The sequence below is a fragment of the Drosophila hydei genome, unplaced genomic scaffold, assembly GCF_003285905.1.
Source record: "Drosophila hydei strain 15085-1641.00,03,60 unplaced genomic scaffold, DhydRS2 tig00008148-arrow-arrow-pilon, whole genome shotgun sequence".
Classification (NCBI taxonomy): Eukaryota; Metazoa; Arthropoda; class Insecta; order Diptera; family Drosophilidae; genus Drosophila; species Drosophila hydei.
This window is the reverse complement of record NW_022045852.1, coordinates 383,583-409,183: the sequence shown is the minus strand read 5'-3', so window position 1 is coordinate 409,183 and position 25,601 is coordinate 383,583. Positions and strand designations below refer to the sequence as shown.

The following is a 25,601-nucleotide window of genomic DNA, read 5'->3' as shown; positions in this document are numbered from 1 at the left end:
GAAGACTTTGTATGGTTTATAACACTGAGTTTTGCACTTGTAATTGCTGCACCTCTTATGAAATTGGTTTAATCAGATTTAAGTAGTTCTGTTAATTGAAGGGCGTGCCTTTAACGACTCTGAAAGGCGATGGCAATTACATAATGTATCGTTGTCTACCTAGCACATCCTGTGAGCTCACTAATTGTTTGCGCTTTACGACCTCTTTGTCAATCAATTAATCAGGGCGTGTTTTTTAAAGTTCTTCTGTCGTTTGTTTTATTTTTGTAATTAGCTTAAAACGATTCCAAATGTGAGCTTAGCTGTGATAATTTCATCCGACGACCGTTTTCGCTTCAAGGTGAACTGGTTACTTAGTTGGTTGCCTATCTTCTCAGAATGCTGGACGGGTTCAAAGTGTGTGCATTAATAATTGCATAACGCCCACAGATCTTGTCAGCAAATCACATTCCAAGTATAAATTAAAAAGTGCACTGAGCACGTATTTTGCCGCTAGCGTTAAAGTTAGCTCAAGCGTTTGGGTTAATGCACATTAAATGTGCAAAAGGCTAACGTGAAGAGACAGCTGCACACATTTATCATAGTTGATGGCACATTAGGCATTTGGTGACATTGGCTCGATGCATTTTTGATAAAATGCAAACGATTTTCAATTATTGAGAGCTATGTAATTTAGCTCATCGACAGAGTGTTTAATAATAAACCCCAGTCTTCAGGGCTGACAGCTGGACATTTTCACAAAGGCTAAGGGCAATTGTAAAGAGGCGTTGGTTCCTCGTTACTCATTCACCAAGGACACAACGAGAAAGTTTTGAAGGCTTTGCATACATGATATTGATAACGGAAAGTGACACGTCAGGCAGCTTAAGCTGCACAGATTTCGGCCACCGACACTTGCCACTAAAAAGACAAACATAACCAGCAAAAAGCCAACAGCTTAAAAACAAAACAAACAAAAACAAAAATCCAAACGCCCGTTAGGTCCGTTAAGATGCGTCGTAATTGCTGGCAACTCTGTACACTTCGTTTTTGGCGCGCTCTTCTTTCGGCAGTCGCTCGTTGCCCGACAGCCGATGCCTGCCTGCGACAATTCGCCGCATCAGTTGTAATCGAAGTTTGAACCTGCGCGGTCGTGCTTTGCTTTTTTCTTTACGGCTGGCTGCGTCGTTGAGCCGCTGCAAAAAGCGTTCAATTCGTCGTTAGAGTTTCTTTGTAGCTGTCTACGACCAACAAATTCATTCACTAAGACGCTTTCCTCTGCTGCTGCTCCCTTTTCTAACTTTGCTGTTGCGTGCGTTTCGACTAGTTTTTTTTTGGTTGTTTTATGTGTCTATTGTTTTATACAATTGTTATTTTTTTTGCGGTGGTGCCCAAGTCTGTTGTTTAAATGTTTAATATTTAAGCAGCAGACTTTATTTGCTGTTGCTTTTAAACAATAAATAAAAGAACAGTTCCGCAAACCCGATTTGCCAAATTATTCTGTAATACAACAACAATAAAAAGCAACCAAAGCTCAGCAGCATCAACATATAGATAGAGAGAGAAAGAGGAAGAACGAGCAACGTGATAACAACGGCGCCATACGCATGCAACAGTTGCAGCTGTAATAGTAATAATAATAACAACAACAACGCCAACAACTCTAACAACCAATCGGAGAGCTTTAAAGCCGGCGTTTGCGTCGGCGTTTCGAGCTTCGCATCGCACACACACAAACTTAACTTATATACAAACTTTTCTCGCAGTGTATTTCGGTGTGAATTTAGTTTCTACTGTGCTGGCAGGTAAGCTTTGTTTCATAATTACCAATAATCATTATCATCATCTTCTTTATCATCATCATCATCATTATCATTATGAACACGTTCAATGAAATTGGCGCCAAAAGCGCAAAACAAGTGCGTGTGAATGTGAGTGTGTGTGTTTCATTTCCGTTTCTCTTTTTACTGTCATATTAAACAGAGACACAGACAGAGAGAGAGAGAGAGAGAGAGAGAGGGAGAGAGAGAGATTTAGCTAGAAAAAGCTGCTGCAATTTTGCTCATGGCAACCTAATTTGTTGCAAGCCAAGCCGAATCTTTCTAAGTTGTCAAAGACTTTTATGTTGACAACAGCAAAACATCTCAAGTTATACTATGTGTAAATGCACACACACACACATACACTCACTGTGTGTAGTTTCCCTGTGGCAATTGCGCAGAGTCATGTTTTTTGCTTTAGCATTTTATCAAGAAATCTGTCTCGCTTTGTGTGCCACAAATGTTGCAAGCTAAATGTATCTATAATTGTGTTTGATAATCTCTCATTAAAATCGACCCCCTGGAATAACAATCACACTAGCATTAACGGAAAGCGACTTACTCGATTTCGCTTATGATTCATTCTCAATGCGCTTGATTGACAACTCGAGCTGCCCTTCGATCTCTGACCAATTTGCATGTCACTGAAAACCGAAACAGAATCTCGCTTCGCGATTTACATATACTTGTGTAGTTGAGTACACGCATACATATATATAAATATATATATATATCTTTGAGATCACAGCTGAAAGCTGGAAATGAGTCAGCTCCACAGCTTCCAGTGCCACTTTGATTGTTGGTCTCGGAAAAGCTGTTGCCATTATAAATGTGCCACGAAATGTGTAAGAAATGCAGGTGCTCATAGGTATATCCAATAGCAAGCTGTACCATGTATATCCGGTATGCACAGTCTAGCTACTCTAGCTGTTCGGCTGACTTGGCTAACACTGTAGAGTTTGCAGTGTGAAGCTGTCTAGAATCGAACTACTATAGCATTGGTAAATTGATATGGGAACGATTGCTCAGCAGAGTTCAAGATAAAATAAGACTGCAATCATCATAATAATAATGAAACGGCTAATAGCAGTCAGTCAGGTTGTCACTCTGTCCGGAGTGTCGGACTGTATGCCATTGTTTTTACCGACTAGAAGACCTCCTCTTTTTTGGACTAGCTTGGGCTCTAACAAACTCAATTTTGTTGTTACTTAAGCAGCATCTCTGCAACAGCTCTAACTGTCCACGGCTATATTACGCACTGGCTCTGACGCCTTTGACTGTTGTGAGTGAGTCGTGATATCGGATCTCAACTATCGCCGTGGTGGGAGTCTTTAGTTTTCCTACAAGCCTCGACTGCATTTGTTCTCCGCCCTTTCCTTGTGCTTCTTACGTTTGTCTTCTCGTCTTGTTGGCGTGAGCACTGTTTGCTTCGCAGAACCTCTACGTAGCTGCGTCCCTCTTTAGGGAGGACCGTTTCCAATTGCGGAGTCCATTTTGTTTTGTCGTTTGTTGAGTGCTTCTTTTCTTTGGGTTTCTCTCCGCGTGCTGGAACAGCTCTCTCCGCTTTTTATCTCTAGATTCTCTAGATTTGGTTGCCAGACACACTGTGCGCTCCTGAAATATCCGAGATCATCCAGCATTTCGAATAGGTCAGATTCGCTGTTTTTGAGATCCAGGCTGATGTTACCGTCTAGAGCTTCATCATTCTCGGCGCGGAGTGTTGCCTGCGTGTTGCAAGTGTCAGCTTCAGCCATAGTTGCTCGCGATAATAATGCTCTTATAATAATATTTTATTGCAGTTTCTGTTTAAGGTAGCTTCTTAGTATTATTTGTGTGCTGTTATGTTCATTTGAGGGAAGCTGTGACAAAGACTGGAAGACACGAGCTTGATTCAGCTTTGCAAGCCTTTTTTTGCTGGGGCGTGCAATATTTTCTTTAGACTTTTACTTGGGTTTTGGTCTTGTTCTGAGTTTTTATCGGTAACAGCGAAGACAGCAGCACAACCGCTGATAGAGATAGAGATAGTGCGAGAGAGTCAAAGAGATTGAGATCGAGATCGAGATCGAGGCAGAGGCAGACAGAGAGCGAGCCATGTTCCAATTGACGTCCAATTCCAAATGATGTCATGTATAAGAACGACACCGAAAACGAAAACGAAAGGAAAAGCTAACAAAAAAAGAATCAGAAAGCAAGAGATAAACAACAAATATTATAATTTTATTATAACAAATAAATTGTCATGCTGAAATTTGCTAATTTAATGCTTTGCCTTTTTTCCTGCTTTTATCAGTTAACCTTTGACTTTAAATAACAATTAAACTGCTCCCCATACTCTTGGCTAATTAAAGTTTAGTAATTAGTTTATGTGCTCACGCTTAAACGAAGTATATACATATATACATACATACACATACATACACATATATGCATATATTTGTGAACACATTAAAAAACTGTTTGCTGTCGACAAACGTTTCCGTAACGCAGATAAAGTCGCGATAGTCAGCGCCAGACAATCCATTCTACATTGTATCTAAAATCAGTATATATATATATATATATATATATATATATATATATATATATATTGTATATGTACATAAGTCTGTGCATGCATGAGCTTATCTCGACTCAGTTGAGTTGGATAGATAAGTGAACTCTCAATAGCAGATGCTCAGCTAAGATTTAATGCAACAATCTGCATCTATTAAAATCGATTAATGGAGATTTCTAGAACTGGCAATTTCTGCTGTGACTAATGGCTAATAATCTAATGAAAAGCTACAATCTCCTTTTTATGATCCTGATCAAATTGAAAATGGGAATTTATAATATATTTTTATAAAGGACTTCTAAATATATATATATGCACGATATAATACAAGCTAGAGATTTGAGATTTTAATGCTATATATCTGTATATATCGTGGTACGATTTATCGAACTATTCTTATTATTAGTTTTAGTATATTTAGGATTTAGGATACATCCCTCTTTCTCAACGACTTTGGGTTGCATTACATGCATTGCCACGCGCTGGTTGATTTAGATTAAGAAAGTCCACTAGAGCAGAAGATACTCGACCATTATGTTCTCGTAGCATAAGCCTTATGTGTGCATGTATGTGTGTGTGGATGTGTATGTGCGTGTGTGCGCATGTCTAGGGGTCTAGAGTATCTCCGAGTAGGGCACTCCCGGCCGGAGTTTTTCATGCAGTTCCATCTAAAAAGCTGTATTTGTTAACCCGAATAAAATAAAAGCGAAAACTGAATGCGAAACATGTTGAATAGCAGAACCTTAAGCGGAAGAGTGCGTAATTGGTATGCCTATATAAATATATGCATATATATTTTCAAAGATGAGGGTACCTAGTATACTTTAATATACAATCAAAAATTAAAAATCTCTTGTTTCTAAGGCAACAAAATATTGATTCTTGGGTACCCACATCTTTCAGAGTGCGACTTGTTATATCGCAAATAGTTATATATAGTTTTTTAACCATTTTTTATCGCTGCTTTGAAGCTAGAGTCGTCTGTATAAAAGGGTGTATGTATTATAGCTAACGGGATTAAGCCTATTTCTTCCATAAATGTGCACCTGGAGCACTGAAAGCTGAGAAAATAACTATATCTCCCCTCTGCATGTAGACCTAGAACATATGATCAACAGAACTCCTTTTGGAAAGTAAATGCGGTGTTTGAAGATTACTTTATATTTTTCATAGGAGTCTGCCATCTTAATTTAATATCTAAGCCAAGTGTAAGCCATGTAACTTAATAGAATATTGGGCCGTTGGCTTTACAAATGCATTTGTCTAAACTTCCACTGGGAGTCGTAACTTAGATATATATATACATATATATTTGGATATATATAGTCTGGCTATGAGTAATGCTGTGAAAGTAATTAGGTGCGTTCCATTTGTAGCTTTTGGTTCTGTTTGCGATCTTTGTTCACGGCTTCGGCCGTTCGTTCCACGCCTGGCACCGAAAACAAAGATAAGGCATTCACTAGATAGTTGAGGGAGCTACAATTTGAACAACTTCATATTCTGCAACCGAACAATAACTGAGGCACACACACATACATTTGCCTACATACCTCTCTCACTCTATACAGGTATATAAGCATATATCTATGTACGACTCACGTTGAGTGCAAACAAGTTACAAAACGCAATTTTTACAGTCTACAAAATTACTCAATAAACAGAAAACTTGACGATGGGTCAATAGCTCTACCTGAGATTGCGACAGATGCATCTGAAAGTTAAAGAAACTTAACCTCATTATAAATGTGTCACGAAATATATAGATATTTATATAGAATAAATATATTTCAACTAGATATAAATATATTTAATTAATATGTGAAGTCTCCGAACATAGTTAGATCGTTCCTATAAGGTTCTTCTTCTCTACTACAAATTGATTACAAGAAGCAAACTATCTGACTATTAAAGGCAACTTGTACATCTCAGAATCTAGATGAGAGTTTCAAGTTGTATATATACAGCTAAAAATAACTTGAGTTTTGGCTTATCAAATTTCTGGTGCATGGATGTTCTCAAGGAGAAGAAGAAGAACAACAACAAAGTATAATTACAATCAATATACGAATGAATCTGTAGGCATCAGTTAGAAGGCTTCGCTTGCTTGCTCTCTTATGTTCCCAAACAGACAGGCAGACAAAAGTTCAGAACTGCCGATTCTGATCAGGAATATATATTATTCACAGTGGTAGCCGGATACAAAACTGAGTACGCAGAAGTCTGTCTATTAACGCTGATTTTACTGTATACTCTGAACCGAATCGCGGTCCGCATTCCACATTCCACATTCATATTTAATGGCAAATTTTGCTGCTTCTGGTACTATAATATAATATGACATCAGTACATATAATGTTACTAATCCAGAATGTATAGTCTGATTAATAATGCATACTCTACAGAATTCTGAATTTGATTTTGAAATAAAAAACCCTTCGAAGGATACAAAGTTTTGTCAATACACTAGATTTGTTGTTATCTAATAATTTCTTAGAGTGAGTTTCTATACTTTTGATTATAATACTTATCAAGCTTTGCGCGTCTTCTGAGTAGATACAGCATTTAAAATGAAAAGCACTAAAAGTAAACCGACTTTTGCTTACTTTTCGTTAGCCTGCCTCTACGCCGGAACTATTCGGAAAATATCGTATGCATTACCATTAAACAGCTCCATTTGATATGCGATCTAATTGTTTACAGTTCCGTATGCAGTTGATAGAAAGACAATGAAAGGCATTGATTGACAGCAGCCGGTCAGACAGTCGGAACAGTCGGAACAGTCGAGGCACTAGAGACACTAGAGACAAAAGGGGAAACGAGACAGTGCAGGATAGTTAAGAGTGGCCCGACGAAATCACTGCGTAGTCCGCTAGCCACGACCCACTAGCTGCCCTTCAATCTCCCACTGTCCCACTGTCCCACTGTCCGACTGTCGACGATGAAAGTGAAAGTGAGGGAGGGAAAGAGAGCGGACTCAACAGCGTACAACGTACAATCAGACAATCGAACAATTGAACAATTGGGACCCTGTGGACTCAGGACAACAGCAAGTAGCAAGTGCACGCTACAACTAGGACACAGACATGAACGTCGATGTGAACGAGGTCCTTTTCGCTTCGGTCAGTGTCAAAGGCACCAAAGCCATTCAGCCGGGCTCGAGTGTGGTTGGCCAGAAGGGGGCGGTAGGGGGCCAATGTCGTGGTCAAGCGGGCAAAAAAAGCTCTACAAGCCTGGGAGCATTCTGTTCTCTTTGCGTAGTCGGCGTTTCAATACCCTGTAAGTGATAATAGTAAAGAATCCTTTAGATTGCATTAAATTAGAATAATTCTCTTTTTCCCTAGACATTTGTAAATAAATATTATGGAATATGGAATATTATTTTATTTTTGATTAGCTAGGGGAAAATGCATAGGGGAGTCTTAGAAATTGGTTAGCATGGAGTATAAAAAGATTATAGATTTTGTTTAATTTTAATTCGATTTGGTATAACTCGAGATCGGTACAAAAGAAATTTACACTTATTATTTATAAACAAAGTTAATTCGTAGTTATAAATTGTTTTTAGAAATCATTTCAATAAATTTCTTATTTTTATATTTAAATATATTTTCTGATAAACGTTTTTCTTTAATTAAAACTTTGAAAAAATATATTTCAATTTTTTTATTTATTTATTAACTATTTTAAAAATAAAATAAGATAAATAAAATTGTAGAAACTCTTGAAGAAATTAAAAATTATAGATTTAACAAATTTCTAAAAAATGTATTTATAAATAATGATTATAACCATTTTCTTTACAAAAAAGATTCCGTTGAAAATTCGATTTAATTATTTAAAAAAATTAATTTTAAAAATTTGATTGTCAATCTTACTAAGAGTTTCTAATAAACATTTCTTTATCAATTTTGTTATAAATAAATAATTTTAAATATTTTTTATTTACGGTTAATTCTTTTTAAAATAATTCTTTTCTAAAATATTTTGTTTTCTATCAAATTTTGTGTTCTTTAATTTGTTTCTACAAATCTTATTTATAATTAAAAAGTTGTATTAAGAATAATAAATTAAATAAAATATTTAGAAATATTTTATATTTTATTATACTGTAGTAAATAATATATATTTGATATCTCAATGATGTCCAGCAGGATGAGTTGCAACGGGCTTCAAGAATATTCCAAGCTCGTTTGGTAGATTATAAAGAAAGGGCATAAATATGTATTAGAATACATATGTATACGTATATTAATCTTTAAGTATAAGCTGGGAAACAAGTGTTTTATTAAATGTGTGTCGAAATGGATGTATGGATGGAATGGCATATGCGTCGAGGGGCATGAAAAAAATCGAATAACTGTCGAGAGTTGGCCAGTGGGCGTGCGTCTCTGGGCCGTTGACGGGTGGTCAGTTATTATTACAGTTATTGCTGGCGTGTCCTGGCATAGCATGGCATAGCGTGTCCTGGGTCAGTCGAGCGACGTTCGCAATGTGTGTTTTCCTAATGGCTCGTGCGCGACTAAATGCTTTGCTGCTTGACCAATTGATGGATTGACCAACCAACCAACGAGCCAACCAACCAGCCAGCCAGCCAGGTGGCTAGACGGTTTCCCCAAGCGACTTCTTGTTTTTAAATTGCATTAGTTGACATTTCTATACAGTTTAAGCACATACAAATCCTGACCCTGACCATGGCCCTTCTCCATAAAGGAGGCGTCCGGAATTCACGTGCGGCACGAACTGCTTAATTGCAATTTGCAATGAATGCAATGCCAAAAAATACAGTATCCAAATAATCATCCAGTACAGAGAGAGTCAGCGGAAAGAATAGGAGTTGACGAGTTGCCGAGTTGCCGAGCTCAAGCGACTGCGTAATACTCGTTCACAGGCCCACATTAAGGGGTAAGGACGTTCAGAGTTGTCTTCTTGTGAGTGCAATCATAGCAGTCCTCATATATAGGGCACATTCCAGTCTCCTTCATTTAGACAACAAGCGAAAGGACAAAGATGAACAGAGAAATCCATGTACTCTTTTCAGTTCGTTCGAACGATTATTCAAATTAGGAGTAAAACTTATGAATGTTGAATGTGAATGTTGAATGACAATGAGAATGAGAATGTGAATGATAGTCGTATGACCGAATTGATTAACCGCAATTCTAATTGCATTGTTCAATACGCTTCCACTCGCTACTCGTTCCACCTATTTACCCTATTCCCTCGCTCTCTCTCTCTCTCGCTCTGCCTCATAGCTGCTATGTTTACGCCCACACACATGTATATGCATGCATGTACAACACCCTTCCCATGCATACACATACATATGTGGCGTCCATTAATATGATGGCCAACTAGCATTTGAAGAATTTCGTATGGACTGACTTAACTCAAACAATCGCTCGGATGCCATTCACAACAAACATTGCCTAAGTTGACATTCAGTCAATGTCGCAAATGGATTGAAATGGATTGCCCCAAGCAGTTCACAGTGGTGCCAAATGCAATTAATTGTGAAATTACATTACAAATATCCTTAGCTTAAATGAATTACGATTCCAGTCAAGTTCTTGTGACTGCTCCAAGTTGCTGAAAATCAATTTGTCTTATACTCTTTTTCTGTACCATGGGCTAACTGATGAAAACTTGACAAATTGCATATGAAAGCTCTGAATATAAGCGAGCGTTCAGCTCGACTCTTGATAAGGATTAGCAGGCAAAATAATGTGTCGTCTGTCTCCGTCAAATGGATGTCAAACTTCACTTATTTCAGCATATCCCAAACACCTTACGAGCTGCAGATTGCCCAGTTCAGTATATAGATTCTCGCAAAAATGTGGAGTGTTCCTTATTCAATTCAGACAATTCGCACATGCTTAGAAATCAGAGTATTCCATGACTTTTCTGATCAGCACTGCTAAATGCTATATCTTTTTACTAGGCGGAAACTGTAAAGGTATATGATCGTTCCAAGTAGTTAATAAGTGTAACTTTATGAAACTGAAATAGAGTTGCTATCGCGCGCCTTATGAAAATATATTTATATAAGATTCAAGTCAAGTCCAAGGCAAAGTCTAAGCCACAGCCAACAAAATGTGTCTATTTAATCTAAATAATAAATATTCAATTGAAATGCAAATAGTTTTCTGTATATTAGATTTGAGTACAGCTCGCCACGGCTTAGACAAAAGATAAAGCTCCAATCTGATGCTAGCCGACAGCGGAAGAGAAGCTAATTATTTTAAAATCGATCTATCTAGTAATTTTCTGCATAAAGATAGCAAACCTTGTTAATGAACTTGCCTCTATTTTAACTAGAGCTTATTTTAGCTATTGGTAAAGATCTTTAGATCTGAATTGGAGTAAACTTGATTAGTTTTCTAGCTGCTGTTGATCAGTCAGTCAATCACTCAATCAGAGCATTGATTGCAAAGCAAATTAAAATTATTTTATAATTTCGACAGCTTCAGACCAGGGTGCCCCTTCAAGGGAATTCGCTGAAGTGTTCTCACTGTGCGTGGGTGTCTCTTCAGTCTACCCTGGAACCATGGAAATGCGCCACTGGGGTATGCTAATGAGCACTGTCGGCAACGGTAAATATGCCTGTCGGCTGGCTTATGGCAGGGCAGAGTATCTGCTAGTCGAGCATGGCCACATACCTGCCAGTTTTCGTTCCTTTGGTATATCCTGTATATCCTCGCCTTATCCATGAGAATCAGCTACAAGTTTTTTATGAATGGGAGAGCTGCCGCACGTTTGCAGAGTATCTGCCAGTAAAGCATGCCGCCCGCTTATATCTGTTTAGTTTGCATAATCTGTAACGACTAAAATAAAAGCGCAGAGGCTTAATCTAACAATTTGATATGCTTGCAGGGTAGCTGCTGGTCTGGCTTGCCTGTCCGCCTCAGTGCTTTTTCCAGTGTACCCGGTATTTAAGTAAATGGTAGCACAACCGTATGCAACCAGCCTTCCAGCTGATCCTTATTTTGTATATTCCGCATACCCTGTATGCATACAGTGCCACAGACAATTTGAAATGTTTGCAGGGTGGCTACTGGTCGAGCATGCCTATCAGCCTGACTGATATCGCTTATTTTGTATATCCTGCAGGCTTAAGGTATACGCTGATAGAGACAGAGTCTACTAATATGAATTTGAATTGATTGCAGGGTAACTGCTAGTCGAGCATTCCTGCCCGATTACTAGATATTTATTTGGATTTATGGCTTTTCTAACATTATTTTTGTTTATTTGTTTGCTCGTTTCGTTCGCCTTTGTGTTTTTGCGTGCTTTGTATGTGTCAGGGCTTTCCCCATGGAAACATCCTTTTGTTATCAGCTGCTGTGGATCGCTTGGCCCCTTGGGGAATCGAGGGAGATTACTACACCGCTAGCCAGTTCCTGTGCTAGCGCCAGGTGACACGCAACTGTGTGCGGTGCACGCATCGCGCAGCTGGGCGACCCAATTTGGAATCATCAGACAATCACTTGACAGACTGGTATAACTCATTCTGGGTGTCGAGCGACAACTGGCCCACTTTCCCATTTCCAGCGTTCAACAAGTGGCTGCCTCGGCGGACTGACAGGCAGTCGTAGGCTAAATGGTTAACGCACCTGTGCGTGTTGCACGGATGAACCCAAAACTCAAACGTCAGCTTTACTTCTCTTCAATATCCGATCAATTTTTAATGAACGAATCAAAAATATGCGTCAACTATATATACACATTCATATTATGCATACATATATATAAGGGAATGTTTTTCATTTTAATTAACAGAGCCTCGAAACATTTTCCTCATGTGGGCTGGCTGTCTCGCCCACCACATGTATATATATATCTATATATAAATGTATATATACATATATATCTGTGCCTACAAAAAATAATAACTGCTATGGAATTGTCAGAAATGGAAAGTAATACTCGCACCTAAATAACAGATGGATGGCCAGAGAGACATACGGAGGGACAGACGAAAGGACGGACGAACGAACAGTGGAACAGACAGTTAACTATTCGGAAACTAAACTATAGAATATGTGAACAAAAGTTGAACTAAGCTCGGAAAATCAAACGAACTCAATTATTAATCCGCATAAATTATAGCTGTAATGGAAAATCTGTCGATATTATCTACAAATTACAGTATGCGATGGGAAAAAACTATTTTATACAATTTCAAAAGAGTGTATATCGTATATATATACTTATATTGGCACAACTTCACATTCATATTCAGTTACATTGGTCTATGCAGAGTATTTTCCTCATTCCCTTGTCCAAACCCGACTACGTAAAACTTGTTACCAGTTTTACTGCTTGGAAATTCAACTTCCATTTCATTTTTTAATTGCAGATTAAGAAATTTTGGTAGTAGCTTTGTTTTGCATAGGTCGATTTGGTACTTTTGCCATGCGCAAAGCAGGTGGATCCATAAAATCAGTAATAGTTTATCCGACTTGACACACATTCCGAAATTCTCTAGGGTCAATTACTATGCAGAAACCAATATACTCGCTTCACTTTGAGAACGAGTATAACTTGATTTCATTTGAAAGACGGCTTAGCTGTTGTTGGCTGTTGATCGTAGACAGTATCATAGACTCGCTTAGACCTAGAGTCTAAGAGCAGATGTAGTTTAGATTAGAAACTCGAGAAGTCAATTTGTCAAACATTTACGTATATATACATATATATATATACATATGTATGTCAATCGGGAATGCAGTTTATCAACAGACTAGTTGATAAACAGTCGATCTGAGGCTTATGTAAGCAAAATATGATGAGGCCTCATAGCAATGTTTTCCTGATAAATCTGTTCAACACGACTAAGTTGTAACGATCTAGTCTTTGAGTTAAAATAAGCAAGTTTGAAATCGAGACGCGCTCTTGCTTGATCAAAAAAGTCAGTTGGTATTAGAGAGTTGGTATTATCCACTCGCTCATACCACACACTCGTAGTTCTTTACGAGCTGCTCACTTCGAGGAATTCATATATAAAGGCTAATGAGTAACTATTAAGGGCACTGACAGCAAATCGCGGACTCTCGGACTCGCTCGAGTACTTGCATCATTAAAGAATCGACATTGGTTGCTTAGATGTGGTAAGATCGTAAGTCGATATGCAGATATCTGATGTTGCGCAATGATTCCGGGTAAAAGAATTTAAAGACTAAGGCTTATGTTTATTCTGTCGGAATTTATCGTCGGAACTTATCTCGTTTCTACAGATTGTTTTTGTTGCATAGCAAACAATCGACGCGTGTTCTGCTTACTGCGCAGTTTTCAAATATATGTATTATTTTGCGAATTCGGGGAAAAGCGGGAGGTATCCGAAATCCGAAATGTTTGCGCAATTTGTGTGTCTGTTACAGGAATCCGTACAGTGAATGTCAAGTTTCCATTCAAGTTAGATAAAAAAAAAAACAAAATGACATGATCGATATTTATCGATAACTATGGTATACGGGAATATACATGTTGTATATATAATATTTGAAGTCTCTAGCTTTTGTGGCCTACGAGACGGACGGACAGTCGGACATTTCTACATTGACTTGGCTTGTCGTCCTGAGCCAGAATGTATATTCTATAAAGGGTCTGCCACGCCTCTATCTAGCTATTACAGACACTTTCACACAATGTGCTTATGACTCTCAATGTGTTTAGGGCTTACCTTGTCTACTAACAGCGAGGTCCTATGTAATTCATTGATTTCTTAGTCGTTTAGATAAAATCCAAGACTTGATCTTTACTGATTGAAATCTTCATAACAAAGAAGGCTCGCATAAGTCAAATACTTGAGCTCGTCATCTCTCTTCTTGTACATATCTATAGATATCCAATGGCAGAGATCGGATTTATCTTCATCTACTGTTGGTCTACCCTGGGGACCTTAGCACACCACTTGAATGTAGTTTTTGGTTATGCTGAGCATCCAAAATTATTTATTTAGCTTCAACATTTTGGCCTGATTATTTAACTGATATCCGCCACACAGCTAGGTCTTACTTAAAGATAAAAGGATATACGTCGGGACCATTATATCCCTTCATATTTCTGTTGATATCCAAGCTAAGATGATCGCTTTTCCCCCACTTGATCGCCGTCTTAAAGTGATCTGGCAGCCGATACCCTCCTCACAGCTAGGCTCTATGCAAGTAATTTGTAAAAAGATAAGTGGCAATAGTGAGAAGGTAAGTGGACTAAGGACTAGTAAGGCACGTTTAATACCTATAGACGTAAGACAGACTATGTAGGCTATATTTAACAAGCTATTTTAGAACGCACTGCAATTAGGGGGTCTGCAATTGGAGCTATCAACGATATGTTGATATGTGGGAAACAATGACCTTTGTTGCACATTTCCAATTCATTCCGCCATTTACCGGGAAAATGTGTGCTAAATTATTTATGCAAGTCTTATGTGTGCTCCTCTCGGTCTCTGATCAATTTGCACGTGAGCCCGCACGAGGCTTGGTGCCGTTAACCAAGTGAAATCAATTAGAATTCAAATTGAAATTGAATACATGGCATTCAATTCGATTCGTTCCATTGCAGCTATACCCTAGTATACTTTGATATGCACAAAAGACGCCACTATGAAAAAGAACACAAGCTTCCACTGTTACCTCTGTGCGTCCACTGCGCAGGGATACATGATATAAATGGAGCTCTTTCAGCGCATGCAGAAGTGATTAAGGTTTTGCCCACAACACTTACGTAATGTCCATTCATTCAAGCTTAACCACCCCTAGGATTGTTGCCTCCTCGCCTCTGCCAATTTGCTTATAATAAAATGGTTTCGCTTTTGTTTATTTTTACCTATTTTAATACCTTTGGAATTGAGTTTCTTACAAAAAGCTCAAGTCCGGGTATACGTCGATGTCCAAATGCACGTCCAAGTTCAAGTCCAATTTCAAGTCCAAGCCCAAGCCCAAGCCCAAGCCCAAGGCCAAGTTCAAGTCCAAGTCTAAGTCCTCTACTGAATAGTGTGCCAACCGGGAATGCCCGACTAACAGTTACCCTGAACCTCCTACATAGAGAGGCTTGTTCAATCATTAATAACACAAAACACACACACACACACACACACACACACACACACACACACACACACACACACACACACACACACACACACACACACACACACACACACACACACACACACACACACACACACATACACACACACACACACACACACACACACATACACACACACACACACACACACACACACACACACACACACACACACACACACACACACACACACACACACACACACACACACACACACACACACACTCACACACTCGCACACATACCCATTTTAAGCTCTTATCGGACGAACAGATGGGCAGGCAACAAGGCTAGTTGGACTCAGCTCTTTGGTTAGATGAAGAATATGTATAAGCGGTCGGTTCTGCTACGCCTACTACTGCTTCAAAACCAATGTACCTAAAACACTCATTCAATCACTGTGCTTAGGGTATAAAACGAGTTTTATATATGTATTAAAATGATTAAAACAAATTATAATTCCCATTATTATGAAAGGGTTTGCTGTAGGTGCCACGTGCCATCAACCTAAATTCGAAATATGGACAGCTAATGATGGAAACTGCTTATTAAAGTCGCAGTCGCAGTCGCAGTGTCGAATTGCGCATACGACGCGTGTGACATGACACAGATATGTTAATATATACATCAGATGTTGGCCATATCGTACGGTAATTAAGTCGAAAATAAAGGTTTAATAATAGATGCATATGCGAGCTGGTTACCTCCTCAAAGCCATGAAGTATCGCTCAAGATCCAGACTTATAAATGTATAATAATAATTTCACGCACTTAGCGTCGCTGGCTGCGGCAAGAGTTAATTAGTTCAATAAAAGTCGAACTAAGCACATTTATTTATTTAGTTTTATGGGCTCTACTTGAGTGTGGTTTGTGGGTCGTTGGCGCTGATTGCGAGTCCCCAAATAGTCGCCGATTAGTTCGGTTGGATTACGTATTTATTATAATCGCATAAAGCTCTCGGCTTAATGGTTCGCAATTCCATAGACTACTCACACATAGACCGTGGCTAATATCAAAATAATTTAACAATCGATGCAATGGAATTCACATCATTATTTCAATTGTACCAAAAGTCGCTATCGAATTGGGGATCGGCCTTGAAATACCCTGTAACCTTGTGATGATTAACTGAACCTCATTATTTCTTTCTCTCCCTTTATGTTCTATCAAACGTAGAATGTAGAGACGGAACCAATAGAGTTTGAATATTATTTATATACGAGTATATTGTAAGATGACAGCAGGCGCATACGATCCAGGCATTTATTTTAATTGCAGTTCTAATAAATTTGCCACTAAAATAGATTCCCCAATATTCAGTACTCAAGTTATCATTTCCAAATCTTTTGCAATATCGGATAACTTTCCGAATTCTCAATTCCCTTAAATGATTTTGAGTATTTTTAGACTTTTTCAACTCGCGTTATTCGCCACTGTTTCCACAATAAATTACCCATAATGGAGTATTACTTTTAGCCGGTTCGCTGTTCATTTGCCTGTGTGTGTTTGTACTGTGCATACACACACACATCTATTTGAATAGCGACTCAGTTGCTTTTGGATTTTGTGCTTTGCGTCTCTTGTTTTGTTTTCAGTTTTCTTGGGGTTTTACGCATATAACTGTCGCGATTACTCACCTCGCATTTGTCTGTGCGTATAACATACTCGCATATGTACCCATTGTAAAGGTACAAAAGAACATAACCTAGTACTTTTAACTAAAATAGGCTTTGCTCGAATCTTTGTTCCCATATTCATATCCATATCCAATATCCAATATACTAAATACTATATATTATACACTACATGGTATGTGCTGTAAATACACTAAACCATTTCAGAAATAATGTTGTTGTAATAAAGCGCATTTACCGTTCGACTTCAGAAATGCATTATACTCTTTCAATCTCTATCTCTCTTTCTCTCTCCGATAACAGCTGTCTGTGAGTTTTAGGTGCGCTTGCACTCGCTACGATCCCGCGTCGGCTTTGTTAAGCTTTGCGCTTTAGTTTGTTTTTGCCCCTTTCTTGGGCATTGTTTTATCATTTGCTTTGATTTACTTTGTGTCTATTTCTCTCTCGCTCGCGCTCACGTCAAGCCTTGCTTGCCTGACAGTTTATTATTCATTTGCTTTGCTGCTGAGTCTTTCATCCATGGCGAATCGGTTAATCGGTTCAATCGGTCTTACGTACGAAACGCACAACGTTTATTTTGTTTTTGTTGTTGTTGCCATTGTTAATTCTCCATCAGCTTTTGTATACGCTTCGCAAATAAATTATGAAATATTACGCGGGCATTTAGTGAAAACGCAGTACTCAAACATCAACCCGGACCCTTCGCCCACGCACTCATTACCATATCCGGCTTGTACACCCGTACACCCACACATACACACACATGCATGCACGCACACTCATTAGTCAAATTTGAATGCCTTCGATTTGCGTTACAGTAATTACACTTGAGCGTCCTCAGTTGAAACGTTGTTTATATGCGACGCACTCGGACTTTGTAGTTAGTGTTGACTGTGGTCGGGCGAAAAAGCTTAAAAAGTGAGGCGGTGCTAAGACAACCTGACCGAAAATTCAAACGAAGTGGCATCGTTCTAGCGTCAAACTGTAAATGCATCCCAATGCCAATTTATCTAACTAATTACACAGGTAAATTGGAGTTTCGCTTGTTGAATGGCGATTGTGCTTGAAAAATATGTATGTAAAAGAAGTATCAGTGTGTGAGCGAGAGGCTCGAAGACAGGGTACACAACAAAGCTTGTCAGTAAATTCAATCGACAAGTTCTCGAAGATAACTGTACTTTTTGATACATATATCTTGAAAATTCGATGTGATAGAGCTACTCTGATTCTCGGCAGATTATAGAAATGGAGTGTTTTAGTTTTTGTTACATAGAACTATTGATCTATGTTATTGGATAATTGTAATATGTATTCATAACTTCTTATAGACATTCGGTTTATTCCTGATCTAAATATCAATCAATTGCGTTATTCGAGAAATGCAGCGTTGCCAGACTGCGTGCAGCTGAGGACCTGGTCTGGCTCCACGTCTCAACGATTTGTCAATTATGAAATGCCAGCAATTTAGTAATTTCGCAATTTGTTGCTGTGTGTGGGAAGAGTTTTCCAGTCGAAAGTTGACTTAGCAAATAAAAGTTTGTTTTTTTTTACTTTTTGGCCCAGTGGGGGCTTCGGTCTTGGGGTGTCTCATGCGTCCGTGTGGCGTTCGGCTGTTGCAGTTGGCCAAAGTGCATTAGCCAAATGACTTCGCAACGGGACAGCTGCTGTGAGTCGCACGCAGTCGACGACCATATTCCTTATTCAGTTGAATCAGTTGGTCAGTCGGTTGCTTGATTTCTAAAGCTAAAGGAAAAGCTAAAGGTCCAAGCGAAGGCACAGGTAAAGGTAAACTATTGATGACCTACTGCTGGAATTCCCAGCACTGAAATCGAAATCAAAATCTAAATTGAAATTAACCTAAAATAGGGAGACTAAAGAAGATAGCCGTGTGACAATTACCACAAGTTAATTGTCATAAAAGATTTAAAGAATAATCCGGTCAAGTTTGAATTCAATAACAGCACCGGGACATTGAAACTTTCCAAGTCGATGGAAATTCGTCCAGATGTCCAGTCGACCAAAAGTTCCTATTCATATTATGTACATGTCAAATGGCGTGTGTCACCAGCTGCGGACTTTACCGTGGGCAAGTCCAACAACAGGCATCAATAATTTAGGGCCAAGAAAAGGACAACTTGGTTTGCATAAATATATAGATGGATTGATATACATATGTGATTCATCTTCATAACCTTTCACTTCTTTCCCAGCTGACCGCGGCACGGCAAGGCCAACACATGGAGTTGAACGTCTGTACCTTGGTAACAGCAACAGCAACAAAAACAACAGCAGCAGCAGCAACAGCAGCGATTAGTCTAGCAGCGAGCAGCAAACGTCGAGCTGAAGCGGCCCCATTGAAGTCAAGACCGCCGGGCTGCACAGCCGCAGCAGCCTAGACAAAGAGAGAGAGAGATAGAGAGAGAGGAGGGGGAGACAGACAGACAGTGTGAGTGGCAGTGCGAAGGAGACAGCGAAGCGCGCATAATCATTCAGCTGAACAACAACGAATTCCGCATTTCCTGTAGCATCTCTTCATAATGGGCACAAAAACTCAGCCACAACTAGCCAAAGGTAAGCCAATAGTTCCCACTCATCTGATTATCTTGATATACCTCATCTATCCATCTTTAAGCTAGGGAGACTAAAAATAATGACACCACTTTGAAAGTTTCACATTTTAAAGAAAATAATCCTAAGAAAATTGGTCAAGAAAAATTGTTTGTGAAGGAAGCAGCCAAGTTTAATTATTGTCAATTAAGCGTGCAATTAACTAATTATTAATGTCTTCTAAATCTAAAAGGACGAACAAAAAACAATATAATATATAAATAACAATTTTATATCCTGAACCCATTGAAAATGGGACTTCTTCGTCCATAACAGAAAGTATATATATTCTTAATCAGGGCAACGAGCTCTCTGTCCGTAAGAACGCGCCGATTTCAGCACATATAAAAGCTGAAATCGACGCCTATTTTCTGTATTTTTAATTAAACATATTCGAACGATCCAACGTCCTCCTGAGTGCGGTGCTATTTTACTTCGCAATAACGGCCAAAAAATGAGTTGAATTAAGTGACTCCAGAAAACACATTTCCTGCCTTTTTTCAGTAATTTGAACAACAAATAAAGATGCTCTAGTCGAGACGGGCGACTAGGAGATACTCTGAACCCTGCGAAGAGTTTATATTCCAATCATTCTATGATTCTTTTATATGTACATTGTAAACAACGCCCACGCACACACACAGAGCGAATGCGCTTGGACTGCACCATGAGTTGTACTAAGGTAACTTAATCGTTCAATAGCTTTTGTTCTAGATGAACTTTCAGGGCATAATTATGGGATCCAGATGCACAAGTCTCTAGTATTTGAAATATTTAAATGTCAGTTAAGTGGGAAGGTATCCAAAATATACAAGATCTCTGTATTCCTTAAAGGAACCTACACAGTTAGTCTGACAAAATGGGATGAGTTATCTTAAAATTGATAAGCTCGTACCCCGGATGGTAAACATGAGGATACATTGTAAATATCAAATCTTTAGCTTACGATATCGCTGTGTTCGCGTGGCTGGGTGGGCGGATGGGTGGATCGACTCAGCTCGTTCTCTGAATATGACACGCCTCCTCCATATAGGATATAAAAATCAGTAAAAAATAAGTCGACTATAAAAAGTGACTCTTGTAGAGATATTTCCTGAAATGTGTGGCAATCCCATCTTGTGTGCTCATCTACATTGGAGAGGACTATTAAAAAATGTTCGGGTTTTCAGTTGTGTTATTGCAGACAGTTATTCAATAGGTCCGTAAAAGTTTTCATCAGTTAAGTGCGCCGATCAATCGACAATCGTCCCTGTTGGCAATCAGTCGCTTAGCCAATGAGTCTATCATTCAATCCTGTAATCAACCAACACCTAATTAGTAAATCAGTCAGTCAAACTGTCAATTAGCATATCAATCGTTTTATAAGTCAATCCATCAGTCGGTCATCTGAATAAACAGTGCAGCAATCCATCGTTAATGTCAATCAGTCCATCGACCAATCGTCACTCACTTCAGTGGTCGATCAGGCTTTTCGATCAGTCAGTCAGTCAGTCCATCAGACTATCAATTAAACAGTCAGCCCATCAGCCTATCAATCCATCATTCTATCAGTCAGCTTATCAATCAGTGAAATACTAACTCAGTATGTCGGTCAATTACTTAACTGACCTATCAGTCAATCAATCACTCGTTCATTCAATCAGTTAATCAATTAGTTTTTAATCAATCAGCTAACGATATCAGTCATTCAAAGTCAGTTTATTAGTCAATCAATCATTTAAGCAGCCATTCAATCATTTGATCAATCAATTACTCGCAGTAGATCAGTAGGTCAGTCAGTCAGTGAATTATTTTATCTATCAATTAGTCAATTGGTTCTCAGTCAATTGTATGATCAATCCGATAGTTTATCACTCAGCCAGTCAACCAATCGATCAGTGAATCAATTTCTTGAACTGTCAGACAGCTTATCAATCGGTCGATTAAGCAATTCATACGTAATTTAATAATTTGTGCAGTCAGTCTATCAATCGAACAACAGTCTACAGTCTACAATGTTGCAATTCGTCTATAGCTGATTCGGAATGATTATTTGATTGACAACGTCCCATAAAGGCGTGAAAATCTTTCTTCAATGCAAAAACTTATTTCGAGGAATGCGTAACTCCATACAATACGTAAAGATGGTGTATATATAAATACATTTATCATATATGACCTGTCAGAGCTTGACAGTTTATTAATGCCACATCTTTCCCTATGGATAAGCATCGACCTTTGGCAAAAATGTCAATCAATGTTCGCCCCACCTCACGTCCTCCTCCTATTCGACGAGGATATATCTTTGTTAGGCATTAAGCTGACTCCAACCCGTAAGTAAAGTGTGTGTACCTTACCGATTTTCGTAGTGATTTGTGTACGGGTAAAAACATGAGTATTGTGTTCAGGTGCCATTATAATTAGTTATGTTTTACTTAGCTGACATTGGCCCCGTTTTCTATCAACTGGGAGCCCTAGGCGAGGGTTCTTAGCTCTCGCTCAATCGACCCTGACACGATTTTGCCACCGAGGGTTGCCAATCATCCGACGCGTGTGTGTATGTGTGTGGGGGAGTGGTTGTAACACCTTGACCATGAATAGGGAACACGCAAAAAAAGATAAAAAGAAACGGGAAAAACAAATAGAAAGTGAAGCTTAACAATTTTTACAAATTTATTGAATGAATCAGTGAATGAATGATTGAGTGAATGAATGAATGAATGAATGAGTGAGTGAATGAAAGACGTGCAACTCAGTGGCATGCCAGATATAGCAAAACCAACAGCAACAACAACAAAGAGTTTCAAACTAATGGAATCATTTCCGTTTTGTGTTCATTATTGGGTCATGATTTGTGACGTTGTCGTTGCTATTGTTTGTTCGTGTTGTTGTTGCTGTTTTTGTTTTTAGTTTTGTGAGTTGTTGTCTTAATTTCACTTATACCCTGTACGCATTGATAATGGGACTTCCGGCCATTTTAGCTGTTTGCCGATGTGCGTAACATTACAAAAATCCATATAATGGAAATATGGAGACGCGGAGCCGTCCGTATTAATACAACCACAAGATCTTTACACTTGACACTTGAAATGACGTCCATGTACCGCAAGCCGTACAACTTTATCTTTTTCGCTATCTTGTCGATAAATATCGATATTTCAACTTGGTCTGCGGTATACCAACCATTTGGATGTCATGGTTATGTTCTAAACATTTCCGTAAGGACGTATGTATATCTAGAAAAGAATTTCGAGGAGTCCATGTCAGTAAGTATGTGGATCTGTGTGTGGCAAGCGAAGACTGTTGAAGCAAGCAGCTTTGTGCGGATGCTTAGGGTATCTCATAGTCGGTCACTTCCGTTCCTGCATTTTCATTTGTGTGGCAAGCTCTTACAGTAATTGATATTTGTGAGCACAATTTGTAAGTTATTTAATTGTGTTATTGCTGCTGGGGCAATGTTGAGCATCATCATGGGATGCCGAGATGCGCACCTCCTGGTCATTCTCTATGCGTTTCCCAAGCATTGAAAACCATAAGAAATCTTAGCATTGAAAATCTGTTTTGACATTAGAGTTTTGGAACACGAGTTAATTTTGAAGTCATGAACAGCAGAACCAGTTGCTCAGAGGCTTAGTTCAGAAAATATCGTTCCTGAACGATTGAATTACGTGAATTAGTTATGTAGTTCACTTGAGTAAAACGAGACAGCTCTATTTCACAAAATTGTTAATTAAATTAATGAAGAAGTCTGCTTTTTTGAGCACTTAATGACATTGAGAATTTTGTGGGCTGGCGTACGCGACGGATGTGTAATCTGAACACCTGTTGCCCCGCAGCAGCTGCTACTGCTGCATTTGTATGCCACACAAATCAATTGAATTCAATTGAATTCAACTCAACTCAACTCACAATTTAATTTGTCGCTCCACATTTCTCGTTGCCATTCAATAAACGTTCGATTATTTTCAAATCAAAGCAGAAAGAAATGTTGTGTGTGCGTGTGTTTGCTTGCAAATTGCTGAAATGATTGATGAACAAACAGTGAAAGTAGACTTCCAGTATGTATGTATGTGTGTGTGTAGTTATTTGCCGTCAATTTGAAATTCTGTTGCTAGCCCCAGGGAGCTATAATTACAAAAACAATGGATAAAGAAAGAAAAAAAGGCGATTCCCGTTCGAAAATGTATTACATATACATGGTACATACAAATATAAATACCCAAATACATACAAACGCTAAATGTGGGCTTGTGCCATTTATGTTGCCACCCCCTTCCATTGCTGAGCTCCCTCTCTTTTTCTCTCACCGACAGACACACACATACATGCATCATAATACACTAGTCGCTTAAGAGCGGCGTACTTAGTTTTCTTTTGGCCTTTCGCTTTTAAATGTTGTCTTTTCGTAAGCACATTCTCTTGCCCGCAGTTGTTCTTTGTTCCCTACTCTGTTGGTTGCCCTCTCCCTTTCCCTCTTTAGCTAACACTCACTCACTCTCTTTTCCTTGGTACCTGATGTCCCTCTCTCGTCCAATATATACGCTCAACATTTTGCTCATTTTTCGCTTGACAAGCTTGATAATTTTCAATGTAACAAATGTGAATTTTCAATACCCTTCTCGAAACAAAGTTGTTTTGTTTGTATGGAATTAAATGTCCAACATGAAGAAAATATTTATTAATACAATATATCAAGATTTTACGATAATAAAACTTTGAAGTTAAAACATGATTTAATACAAGTTGTTAAAATAAAAAAATTTATTTTGGAAGTGCTTAATTTTTGGTTAAAACTATACCCAAGGAAGTTACAAGTTGCATTACATAGTTAATAATGTTATCCAACCAAGACCAAAGTTTTTTTCTTTTACGGTATTTTTGTGTCCAGTTCTCAATTATTATGGCCTCGTATATGGTATTAAAAATGTAAAAGGATTGATTGATAATACATACGTGTGTATGAAGATATATATTCGTACACGAATCTTTTTTATTCAGTCGGTATATTATTTTTTAACCAGGTATGTTGATAAAGTGTTATATATGTACATATGTGCGTCTTTATATTTGTATGCAAATAACTTGAAATTTTAGGACGGATTAGATTTTAAGAGTTTTTTAATTTAATTTTTATTAGGGCGTTTTAGTTATGTTAATAATAATATCTTATGTTTGATTACAAAATAATATTAATAATAATAATTAAGAAACTTGTTATTTCAACAATAAGCATACAAATATATTTTACGTCCCCATTTATTACATCACATTGCAAGTCTATAGAACATAGGAAAGGGTACAAAATCTTCTATATCTTAATAGTTAATTTTCCACCGTCCGTTCACGCCGTTGTCCTGGCAATGGCGTCGATGTCAGCGTTAGCGTCGGCGTCGACGTCGTCGTTGTGTGTTGGCTCTCGCGAGTCTTCTGGCGGCGTTGCTAAGCTAGTGGGGCTGTTCGGTTTAAGTTTGGTTGCTTGGTTGCCATTGCGTCAGCGTCGCTGCTGCTGACGCTGACGTTGGCGATGCCGCGTCGTCGTCGCTGGCGTCGTTTCGTTTTTGCAGTTCGCTTCTTGGCAGTTGCCCGTTTGCTGTTTACCGTTTGGTCAGCGCTCGTTTCTCGCGTTTTTCGCGTTTTTATTTTCGCGTTCCTCGTTATTGTCATCGTCGTTGTTGTTGTTGTTATTGTTGCTGTTGTCTTTCTCGCCAATAATGTTTTCAATTGCACAAAACGCTGTTCAATTTATGATGATATGATATAAGTGCGTACGAATACCAATTGTTCAACGGCAAATCTAACCAGAACAAGCACGAAAACAACAAATATATAAACGTATTGTCAAACACATTGCAACAACAACAACACGAGCAAAAACAAGTGCAAGTGCAATAAGAAATGTGCTAAAAATGTACGCAAATAGCAAATATCGAAAATGCG

The 25,601-nt window shown here is 38.5% G+C and overlaps 1 protein-coding gene across 12 annotated transcripts in view; it reads left to right on the top strand.

Annotated features, from left to right (window-relative positions):
- The first annotated feature begins 1,388 nt into the window (after positions 1-1,388).
- Positions 1,389-25,601, top strand: part of LOC111594979 (phospholipid-transporting ATPase ID) — a 39,562-nt gene continuing 15,349 nt past the window's right edge. For 5 of the 12 annotated variants that reach the window (XM_030225894.1, XM_030225895.1, XM_023308479.2 and 2 more), the window contains exon 1: positions 25,001-25,572. Coding sequence is in view for 6 of the 12 variants with exons in the window: in XM_030225898.1 (XP_030081758.1) it covers positions 19,616-19,649 (34 nt within the window). In the remaining 6 variants the exon portion in view is untranslated. Of the gene's footprint in view, positions 1,785-11,223; positions 11,287-18,741; positions 18,858-19,288; positions 19,650-25,000; positions 25,573-25,601 lie in introns of those variants that run through there. The other 7 variants (XM_030225903.1, XM_030225897.1, XM_030225898.1 and 4 more) reach the window with 6 other exon arrangements.